The 12,178-nt window shown below is 42.2% G+C and overlaps 1 protein-coding gene and 1 pseudogene across 5 annotated transcripts in view; one reads left to right on the plus strand and one right to left on the minus strand.

The window, feature by feature from the left end:
- Nucleotides 1–3,959: 3,959 nt before the first annotated feature.
- Nucleotides 3,960–9,594, minus strand: harbi1.L (harbinger transposase derived 1 L homeolog). Of its 4 annotated transcripts, none has more exon segments than NM_001095040.2 (4): nucleotides 3,960–4,793; nucleotides 6,081–6,788; nucleotides 8,740–8,802; nucleotides 9,565–9,594. In NM_001095040.2, coding segments are annotated over 2 exon segments (1,044 nt in total). In that variant the 5' UTR covers nucleotides 6,751–6,788; nucleotides 8,740–8,802; nucleotides 9,565–9,594; the 3' UTR covers nucleotides 3,960–4,419.
- Nucleotides 9,595–9,768: 174 nt separating this feature from the next.
- The window catches only part of LOC121402903, an 81,141-nt pseudogene continuing 78,731 nt past the window's right edge, over nucleotides 9,769–12,178 (plus strand). Inside the window, exon 1 of the transcript XR_005966854.1 lies at nucleotides 9,769–9,907. The product of XR_005966854.1 is annotated as an activating molecule in BECN1-regulated autophagy protein 1-like (transcript). The remainder of the gene's footprint in view (nucleotides 9,908–12,178) is intronic.

The following is a 12,178-nucleotide window of genomic DNA, read 5'->3' on the forward strand; positions in this document are numbered from 1 at the left end:
AACCGAACTGTTCGGGTCAAAACCGAACAGGTGGCAACCCTAGTGCAATCTGTTCCAAAGTGGGGCAGGGGCAATAAAGTAGCGTTTCAATTGCTCCATGATCTAATGAGAAGTAAGAGGAGTGTGGGTCACAGAATTGTGTAGTAGATACAACACACAGTCTGCCCCACCACCACCAACATCAGCTAAAGCTTGTTAGGAGGCACATCATGATCAACTTGTATACACTCACTCTCACACACACTGACTATCTCTAAAGTATTTTGAAATGTTTTTCAGACATTGAAGGTGATGAGGATGTAACCATAGAAGAGGTCTGTAGTATACAGGATCAGTGTGTTTGTGTCTTCATATAAAGTAAAATTTAGCCTGTATGTCCGGGCACAATCTAGACAGTGTGTATGGGCTGTATGGATATAATGAGCTGTGTTTGTGGCCAATATGGGTATAATCTGGGACGCTTGGTCATAGGCTGAATGTGACAATTACCAACTAAATTGTTTAAATGAAAAACAGCCAATCTGTAACTCTATCTTGCCCAGGCCCGGACTGGCCATTTGTGAATACGGGCAAATGCCCGTTGGGCCGCTGCCCATGCCGTGTGAATGGGCCGCATTGACAGTGTGCGACTGTGCGATCTCTTGTGCGCAGGGCCCTTGCGCTTGGATGAAGAGAGAAATGTCATTTTGCAGGACCCGCACTAACATTTCCTACCAGTAGAGGGCGCGCAGCAGAAGTGAGCCGGAAACTGAAGAGCTGCACGGGAAAAACTTTGCAGTGCTTTTCAAACGCTCCAATGAAGGGATGAAGGGAAGGATGGAATTTTCTGCTGCTGTTCTGCATTTCCCCCCTTGCCCCCCCCCCTCCAACTGTACAGAGAAAGGGCAGGTAAGAACAACTACTACCTGCTACTTAAAGTGATACTGACATGAATAAAAAAAAAAAAAAATATATATATATATATATATATATATATATATATATATATATATATATATATATCTATGTATAATACTGTTCATCTAAAGTTCTAGGTCATGTACATTTTGAAATCTGCACTGTGTGTGAGTTAGCTGTCTATTAATCTTATAAATGTTGCCTTATATGTTAGAAAAAAGTGTTTTTAGTTTATTTTTGGGAAAGAATTCTTCATTTGCGCCTGTGTAGTAACAAATTACAAGCAGTCTCGTGTCCTACAGATATATGTGTAGCAATAGCGATATGGAGCACACAGTGGTTAGGAGGAATTAAAACATTCTTTATTAGATATCCTTTAAAATCATCAGTACATTATGTGGATATGACTTCTCCCCCACACTTGACGCGTTTCGTGGCGTTTCACCACTTCCTCAGATGCTTAGGTCTATGCTTATGCCTGTGCTTCTGAGGAAGTGGCAAGACGCCATGAAACGCGTCAACTCTGTTATGTCATAATACTGATAATATCACTGCACAGTTTAATTATTCACAGCAGTCTTGCCCTGCTTTATGGCAGCTGAGATTCTAACTATCTATGTGCAGTTTTCTATGCAGGACATGGCAGGCTTCGGGCATCTGTTCACAGGTTTTTATCTAATATTCCCCTGTATAATTGTGTCCAAGGAATGGATTAAAAAAACTTGCTCCCAATAAAGACTAATTATATCTTAGTTTGGCTCAAACTACTGTTTTATTATTACAGAGAAAATTAAATCTTTTAAACATTTGGATTGTTTGCATATAATGGAGTCTATGGGAGACGGCCTTTCCTAATTTGGAGCTTTCTGAAAAATGGGTTTCCAGATAACCAATCCAATACCTGAAGTGGGCTGCTTTGATTTTTTTTGCCAGGGCTGCTTTTTTCTCCCAGTCCGGCCCTGATCTTGCCCATCAGTTGACTACAGTATGTGTATGGCCTAATGCAGGGATCCCCAACCTTTTGAACCCGTGAGCAACATTCAGAAGTAAAAGGAGTTGGAGAGCAACACAAGCATGAAAAATGTTCTTGGGGTGCCAAATAAGGGATGTGATTGGCCATTTAGTAGCCCCATGTGGATTGTCAACCTACATTGAGACTCTGTTTGGCAGTGCACCTGGTTTTTATGAAACCAAAACTTGCCCCAATCCTGGAATTCAAAAAAAAAACCTCCTGCTTTGAGGCCACTGAGAGCAACATCCAAGGGATTGGAGAGCAACATGTTGCTCACGAGCTACTGGTTGGGGATCACTGGCCTAATGGTATATGGGGCATTTTGTTGCCACTACTATCTGGTGGTCAATATGTCCCTGTCTGGTGTACAAGCTGGCTGAGGCAAATGAAGAGGAGACAGGTGGACTTTCCACAATTCCATGTGCATGAGACAGGACATGCTCCATTATAAAACATTTCTGAGTGATCATAGGGGCATACAAAGCACCCCTTGTGCCATTAGCCTAAAACGGCTTGTTGGTGTTTCAGCATGTATGCGTATCTGTGAGTTGTATTAAAAGGGGCATAGAGTCAAGGGAGGAGGGGGTCATTCTTCCACTGTATAGAGCACTTGTAAGGCCCCATCTAGAATATGCTGTACAGTTTTGGTCTCCATCACTCAAACAGGACATTATTGTATTAGAGAGGGTACAGAGAAGGGCAACTAAGCTGGTAAAAGGTATTGAAAATCTTAGCTATGAGGGAAGACTGGCCAAATTGGGGTTCTTCACGCTGCAGAAGAGGCGCTTAAGGGGTGATATGCTGACTATGTATAAATATATAAGGGGATCATATAATAATCTCTCTAATGCTTTATTTACCAGTAGGTCTTTCCAGTTGACACAAGGTCACACATTCCAATTAGAAGAAAAGAGGTTCCACCTAAATATTGGGAAGGGGTTTGTTATAGTGAGAGCTGTGAAGATGTGGAATTGTCTCCCTGAATCAGTGGTACAGGCTGATACATTAGATAGGTATAAGAAGGAGTTGGATGGTGTTTAGCAAGTGAGGGAATACAGGGATATGGGAGATAGCTCATAGTACAAGGTGATCCAGGGACTGGTCCCATTGCCATTCAGGAAAGAATTTTTTCCCCCTCTGAGGCAAATTGGAGAGGCTTCAAATGTCTTTTTTTTTCCTTCCTCGGGATCAACTGGCAGTTAGGCAGGTTATATATAGTCTTAAAAGGTTGAACTGGATGGACGTGTGTCTTTCTTTCAACTTAACTTACTATGTTACTATCAGCGCTGCAAAATATGTTGGTGCTATGTAAATACATGTTAATAATATATATATATATATATATATATATAGTGAGAGAGTGCACTGTCTGTAGGTACTACTCATGTGACTCCAGTAATATTTATCAGCCCCACAATGAAATAAATAAAGTAAATGAGTGGTTTTCTTACATGGTCTCTGAGATTACACATCATATGAGAACGTTTGTGCTTACAGCATGTCAGTTTGTGGCAGACATCAACTAACACTCTAGACCCTGGCAATATCTTTGTGTTCCAGAAATGACAGATGGCCTTTAAAATAAATCTTGGCCAGACAGCTTATACAGAATTTTCCCTTCTTGTTCTTCTAGAAAACATAAATAAAAGACGAACAACAGGACTGTAGTTACACCAAACCAAAAAAAGAGAGTAAGCAGTTTAACCACTAAGCTTTGAGAATCTTTTATTAAGAGAAATTGTGTTAAAAAAAATACATGGCTAGTGCGTGGCAGTTTTTGGTGTGAGCCATGCCTGGCAGTCATAACAGGTAGCAACCAATAAACAGTTATCATTACTGATCTATTACAGTACTTGTTGGTAACCATTGGTTACTAGACTGGGACAAAAACTGTTCCTCTTACTATATAACCTTTTGCTTAGGCACACTGCGGCTGCCAGTAATTTAAAGAGGTGGTTTACCTTTAAGTTGACTTTTATTAGGTTACAGAATGCCTAATTCTAAGCAACTTTTCAATTGGCCATCATTTTTTTCTTCTTTTAGGTTTTTAATTATTTGCCGTCTTCTTCTGGCTCTTTTCAACTTTCAAATGGGGGGCGGGGAGGTCACTGACCCCATCTAAAAACAAATGCTCTGTAAGGCTACAAATGTATTGTTATTGCTACTCTTTATTTCTCATCTTTCTATTCAGGCCTCTCCTATTCATATTCCAGTCTCTTATTCAAATCAATTCATGGCTGCTAGGGGAATTTGGACCCTAGCAACTGGATTTCTAAAACTGCAAACGGGAGAGCTGCTGAATAAAAAGCTAAATAACAAATGAATGATAAAAAATGAAAACCAATTGCAAATTGGCTCAGAATATCACGCTCTACATCATACTAACAGTTAATTAAGGTGAACAACCCCTTTAAAGTTTCATTATCAACAAAAGAAATTCTGGCAATAACAGAGGCCCGGCCAATTGTATTTACTGGGAGCAATGGAGAAAGTATATTTGGAGTTCTTTATCAACTGAAATGTGTAAGGATTAGCTCCTGCCTCATACGGTAAGCCTCTGACTCTAGTGGTTCCATGTGCACACATTCTTCTTCAGGCTCCAGACTGGTTGCCCCAGACTCGCTTACAATATCAAGGTCGTGCTGCAGAGCAATATTATGCAAAATGCAGCATGCCAATACTATCTGAGCAGATTTTTCAGGGGAATACTGCAGGGTGGCCCTGGACCCATCAAGGCAACGGAAACGTAGTCGGAGGGATCTCTGAGTACGCTCCATCACACTATGCGTGGCAGTGTGCGCCATGTTGTAGCGATAATCCGATGGGCTTTCTGGTATCTGCACCGGTGTCATCAGCCAAGGTCGCAGAATGAAGGCATTATCCGCTGCAAAACAAAGAATCCGTTAGGGATATCGGCAATCCTTCCAACATTTACACAGATATGGTTCAGGAGACATGCTTTAAAGGAACAGTAACGTCAAAAAAGAAAAGTGTTTTAAAGTAATGAAAATATAATGCAGTATTGCCCTGCACTGGTAAAACTGCTGTGTTTGCTTAAGAAACACTACTATTGTTTATATAAATAAGCTGTGGTGTAGCAATGGGGGCAGCCATTCAAAGGAGAAAAAGCTCAAGTTACACAGCAGATAGCAGATAAGGTCTGTCTGTCTAATAGTGTTATCTGTTATCCATTAGTTAACCTGTGCCATATAGCCGTTTTTCAATTTCCGCAATTGCTCCACAGCAGCTTGTTTATATGAACTATAGTAGTGTTTCTGAAGCAAACACATCAGTTTTACCAGTGCAGGGCAACAGTACATGATATTTTTATTACTTTAAAGCACTTACATTTTTTGGTGTTACTGTTCCTTTAAAGGAGAACGAAAGGCTAAATTTAAGTAAGCTTTATCAGAAAGGTCTATATAAATACACCAGTAAACCCTCAAAGTAATGCTGCTCTGAGTCCTCTGTCAAAAGAAACACCACATTTCTTTCCTTCTATTGTGTACTCATGGGCTTCTGTATCAGACTTCCTGTTTTCAGCATAAACCTCCAAGACTAGGGCTTGAGCATGCTCAGTTTGCTCTTCTCCCTTTTTGCCCCCTCCCTGCTGTAATCTGAGCCCTGAGCTATGAGTGAGCAGGGAGAGACTCAGGCAGGAAGTGATGTCACAACAAGCTAATATGGCAGCTGCTATCCTAAACAAACGGAGAGCTTCTAGAGCTGTGTACTCAGGTATGGTAAAGCATTTTGCAGAATAAATGTAGTGTTATAGCTTGCATTATTGTGGCCAATCTATTGGCAATAAACTGCTTCAGTAGCTTTCCTTCTCCCTTAAACACCTTAAAGATATTTACCATAAAGGGGATCTCAGATTTATCAGATTCGTTTTTTAGAGCATTTTTGCAATTTAGACTATAGAAACCTTTTTATACTGCTAATACCTTGCTTCTGGCAGGGCAGCTCTGAGCTGATGCATCAGCAAGCTATCTAGCTGAGCCAGTAAAATGATCAATGCAGCCAGCATCTCAGGGTTCTCTACCTCCATGTCAACTTTAAGTTAGCTATAACAATATATTTGTAGTTTTACTAGATGGTGACCCACATTGGAAAGAGTCAGAAGAAGAAGGCAAATTGAAAAGATTTTAGAATTAGCCAGTTTCTGACATACCTAGCAGCCAGCCCTGTTTGTGCATTTTAGTTTCAAACAGGCCGCTGAGCTCTGATTGGTGAAGCACCGCATTGTCCTGCATGCTGCCCAGACGACTGGTCTCAGCCCACAACAGGGAACCTCGGGCATCACACACAAGCAAGCAGTTTAAGGAGTGCAGGCCTCTGCTGTTCACATAGGACAAGTCCTCTGAATTTGGGGCTTTAATATTCACTTGAGTGCAGTCTACCACCCCCAAAACTCCAGGAACCCCTGCCAGATTGTAGAATTCATCCTTCAGCCCTTGCACTGATCTTTCATCTCTAGGGAAGGAGATGAACTGGGATGCCCTCTCTACCAGAGCCTCTGTGACGTTAGTCACGCAGCGACTCATGGAAGCTTGGCTGATCCCAATTGTATCCCCCATGCGAGTCTGGAAGGATCCCGAGGTATAGAATCCAAGAGCAGCCATGATCTGTGTTTCAGGGCTGATTGCGCGAGATCGATGTGTAGGTCGTGATAGACTGGCCCCCAACAAATCAACAAGGTAATCAATAAACGGCCTGGGAAAGCCATAAGTGGTCACTAGATAATCGTCTGTGACATCATCGAGGCGAAATCGGTCGAGCGTGCGATGCCCTCGGCCATACAGCAGCAAGTCGCAATCCAGGACAGTAATGGGTACGGCCATATCTGTGCAAATGCTCCCCCCTCAGGATGCTTCAGCTCCTGTAAAGATGTGTAGCAGAGAGAGAAAAGCAACACAAAAAACATCATTTTCTCCACTTCCCAAGCTAAATACATTTCCTACCTTGTCCATTTCATAAGATTTGTAGTTTTTGGTTTCTAAAGAATACATTGTGCCAATACTAGTCACATAACTGGCATGTACCACACATTAGACTTGAGCACCCAGTAAGTACTTTTATCTCCCAACACACTGCCCCATATTATCAGACATTTAGCCTCAACACCACCCCTACCCCGACACTTTTCCAAATATACAGCCCCATAAATGTTTCATACTAAATCATGCAGCCCTCACATACTGCCTATAATAAATCAAACCCATGCAGCCCTCACACATTTGCCTACATTATATCATAGTATAAAAAATCTGCAAGAACGCCCTTTAATGACTAACCAGCGCTGCAGTACTTGGAGAGAATGGCACCCTCTTACTTGTAATCAGAAAAATCAGGTTGGCACACAGAGCGAATTAAACCGGGGTCCTACCCCTGGTGTTTATAGCATCACACGTATGACGCAATAAACACACCAGGGGTAGGACCCCGGTTTAATTCACTCTGTGTGCCAACCTGATTTTTCTGATTATTGGATTGTTTGGAGTGCTGTCTCCCTTAGGTTTTGTGCACCAGTGGAATCTGTGTGAAGGGCCTGAGTGTGCACGTGACCTTTCTACACCCTCCTACTTGTAAACACAAAAACAGGACCAACATATCAAACCTGTGAAGCACCTACACTCTGCCCATATTATACCCGGTCATAAAGCCCAAACATACTACCCCAAATATACTTATTCAAATGAAACACACATTCAGTTACACAAACACTGCCCATACTCTACCCATATTATACCAAAAGCCTACAGTCCCATACACTGCTCATATTATACCCACACATACTGTCCACTCAGCGCAAACACATACAGTTCATACACACACATTGCTCATATTATATACCCATACAGGCCACAAACACGGCCCATATAATACACATCCAGGCCACAAACACGGCCCATATAATACACATCCAGGCCACAAACACGGCCCATATTATACCCATACAGGCAACAAACACGGCCCATATTATACCCATACAGGCCACAAACACGGCCCATATTATACCCACACAGGCCACAAACACGGCCCATATTATACCCACACAGGCCACAAACACGGCCCATATTATACCCATACAGACAACAAACACTGCCCATATTATACCCACACAGGCCATAAACACTGCCCATAATATTCCCACACAGGCCACAAACACGGCCCATATTATACACACACAGGCCACAAACACTGCCCATATTATACCCATAAAGGCCACAAACACTGCCCATATTATACACAAACACTGCCCATATTATACCCCCACAGGCCACAAACACTGCCCATTTTATACACATACAGGCCACAAACACGGCCCATATTATTCCCAAACATACAGGCCACACACACTGTCGAGAATGTACCTGGACATGTAGCACAGGTTATACTTAGCCACACATCCTAATCACATTATACCAGGTGGAGGCTGGCTGCCGACAGCTTCTGATGAAGTGGCAGGGAGCCACGAAACGCGTCAAGCAGGCAGCCTAAGTGTGTGTTTTGCAGTTGTAATTATGGAGATTTTAAATAAATCTTTGGATAAATCTTGACTTTTTAAAGATTTTTAACAACTGGCCTCCTCGGTGCTCCGTTCTTTGAATCTATTATGGACAAGACATCACTGCAGTCAGAGCAGATATCAGCAGCACACCGTAGATATGAACAAACGTGTATTTTATTGCATCAAATCATTTTAAACAGGGCAACGTTTCGTGCCACCCGGGCCCTTTATCAAGCCTGCACGTGGAGCAGCTGAAGCCAGTTAAAGTGCTCCCACTTAAGCTATTTGTTCTTCACATTATATCAAGACAGAAACTCACCGATCCTGTATTAGCACCTCTCTCTCTTTAAGTCTCCATGTACGTCCTCATCTTCTTCATGGGCTGAAAAACATTTCAAAACACTTACGGCATTATTTATTACGTGGAGCAAAAAAAAAATAAAAAACGGCGGGATAATCCACCAGGTTTTGCTGTGTAAAAAATAAAAAACAGCTTATATTTTTACGCATTTCTTCTTAAGAGTTATTTCAGCTGAATAACGGCGGCAGATCTGGCGTTCGCATTTTGTAACATAAAACACACCTTGATAAATTTGCCATTTATTTTACACTGTTTTTTTATGGACAATTCCGTTTTACGCAGCATAACAAATCGAATAAATCAGCCCCCGCGTGGAGCTGCTGATCATGTGACTCCTAACAAACCTGTTGGCTAAAGAGATAAAACCTCAGCTGACAGATCTTTCCTGGGACATCTCCCTTATACTGGGGAATAGGAGGGATCTAATGAGACAAAGTTTCACTCAAGGCCCCAGTATGATTTAATCACAGCATTTATACCCCGGCAGCTCTAGTTGGACTGCAACTCTCTGTGTACATTTCCATCTGATGGAGGAATTGAGGGGCAGATCGTGAGTGGTACAACTACAAGATCTAACTAGTTCATGCCCGGGACACCATTTGATTGAGTTCAACTATAGAATCGATTGCACGACCTTCCCCACACGTGATCGATTATTTATTAGAACATTTTCCTTTTTTAGTATTAATTATAAAAACAAGGCCGCGGCCAGATGCCCAAACAGTCTGCTCCCCACTAACACCACGGGCCGGTTGCTAGGCGATCAGCGGAGCGCACAATTACCTCTTCCCCTGACAGTTCTCTCGGCGCTCCGCTAGTTAGCCTTGACTAAGCCCCGCCCTCTGATTCCTAGTTGGACGCCCAATCGATGCGCTCAGAAGAGATCCGTTTTTGTTTTCGGCGTTCGCTTGGTCCCGTCTGGCGGCCGCCATTGCCCCGGTTCTCTGCAATACTCTGGCTTCGTCCCACCGGATTATCTTTCATCTATTTCCTTTTGTAGCCTCGGCGGTGCTTGTTCAGTCCGGGGCGCGGTCGTTTCTCTCACACTCTGGGATCCAGCGCGGCCCTGACAGGCCTCATTCCCACGTACGGGCTGGAGCTCCGGCCTTATCCAGCTGCTTTATAGGTGCGTATTTGTGTGGGACTCGGCTGCACAGGGAGGGACACGTGACATGAGCACCGTATTACCCACAAGCACCCTCTCTCTGTATCTGTTTATTTATTTATATATGTGTGTCACATTCCTCTCGCATATGGGAGCCTTTCTCTGCCTTCATATTGTTATTATTATTATTATTATTATTATAGACACATCTATATCCTATAGTTATAATACTAATGTCTCATAGGGATTCATCATACACCTGTGTCTTTTGTCTGCTCCATTCTAATATATATATTTGTACATATATCATACACAAGCTATGAATAGCCTGGAAATATATCCTTATAACCACTCATTAGTCATATCATTTGTGTCCTATGGCTGACTAGACAAAATGTACCCCCTACTGTAAATGATAAGGATATTAGAAGTCACTGAGGGGTTGTTCTGTGACCATATAAAGGCACAAGGCTGCAGGCTGAGTTATACAGGGAACTCTGAGTATCACTCATGTATTATAAGGGATAATGTACCCCCTACTGTAAATGATAAGGATATTAGAAGTCACTGAGGGATTGTTCTGTGACCATATAAAGGCACAAGGCTGCAGGCTGAGTTATACAGGGAACTCAGAGTATCACTCATGTATTATAAGGGATAATGTACACCCCTACTGTAAATGATAAGGATATTAGAAGTCACTGAGGGGTTGTTCTGTGACCATATAAAGGCACAAGGCTGCAGGCTGAGTTATACAGGGAACTCAGAGTATCACTCATGTATTATAAGGGGTAATGTACCGAATCCTTCTGCCCGGCCGAACCAAATCCGAATCCTAATTTGTATATGGAAATTAGGGGTGGCAGGGAAATCACATGACTTTTTGTCACAAAACAAGGAAGTAAAAAGATGTTTTCACCTTCCCACAACTAATTTTCATATGCAAATTAGGATTTGGTTCGGTATTCGGCCAAATCTTTTGCAAAGGATTCGGGGGTTCGGCGGAATTCAAAATAGTGGATTCGGTGCATCCATAATTAGAAGTCACTGAGGGGTTCTATGACCATATAAAGGCACAAGGCTGCAGGCTGAGTTATACAGGGAACTCTGAGTATCACTCATGTATTATAAGGGATAATGTACCCCCTACTGTAAATGATAAGGATATTAGAAGTCACTGAGGGGTTGTTCTGTGACCATATAAAGGCACAAGGCTACAGGCTGAGTTATACAGGGAACTCTGAGTATCACTCATGTATTATAAGGGATAATGTACCCCCTACTGTAAATGATAAGGATATTAGAAGTCACTGAGGGGTTGTTCTGTGACCATATAAAGGCACAAGGCTGCAGGCTGAGTTATACAGGGAACTCTGAGTATCACTCATGTATTATAAGGGATAATGTACCCCCTACTGTAAATGATAAGGATATTAGAAGTCACTGAGGGGTTGTTCTGTGACCATATAAAGGCACAAGGCTGCAGGCTGAGTTATACAGGGAACTCTGAGTATCACTCATGTATTATAAGGGATAATGTACCCCCTACTGTAAATGATAAGGATATTAGAAGTCACTGAGGGGTTGTTCTGTGACCATATAAAGGCACAAGGCTGCAGGCTGAGTTATACAGGGAACTAGGAGTATCACTCATGTATTATAAGGGATAATGTACCCCCTGCTGTAAATGATAAGGATATTAGAAGTCACTGAGGGGTTGTTCTGTGACCATATAAAGGCACAAGGCTGCAGGCTGAGTTATACAGGGAACTCGGAGTATCACTCATGTATTATAAGGGATAATGTACCCCCTACTGTAAATGATAAGGATATTAGAAGTCACTGAGGGGTTGTTCTGTGACCATATAAAGACACAAGGCTGCAGGCTGAGTTATACAGGGAACTCTGAGTATCACTCATGTATTATAAGGGATAATGTACCCCCTACTGTAAATGATAAGGATATTAGAAGTCACTGAGGGGTTGTTCTGTGACCATATAAAGGCACAAGGCTACAGGCTGAGTTATACAGGGAACTCTGAGTATCACTCATGTATTATAAGGGATAATGTACCCCCTACTGTAAATGATAAGGATATTAGAAGTCACTGAGGGGTTGTTCTGTGACCATATAAAGGCACAAGGCTGCAGGCTGAGTTATACAGGGAACTCTGAGTATCACTCATGTATTATAAGGGATAATGTACCCCCTACTGTAAATGATAAGGATATTAGAAGTCACTGAGGGGTTGTTCTGTGACCATATAAAGGCACAAGGCTGCAGGCTGAGTT

Source organism: Xenopus laevis, chromosome 4L, assembly GCF_017654675.1.
Source record: "Xenopus laevis strain J_2021 chromosome 4L, Xenopus_laevis_v10.1, whole genome shotgun sequence".
NCBI lineage: Eukaryota > Metazoa > Chordata > Amphibia > Anura > Pipidae > Xenopus > Xenopus laevis.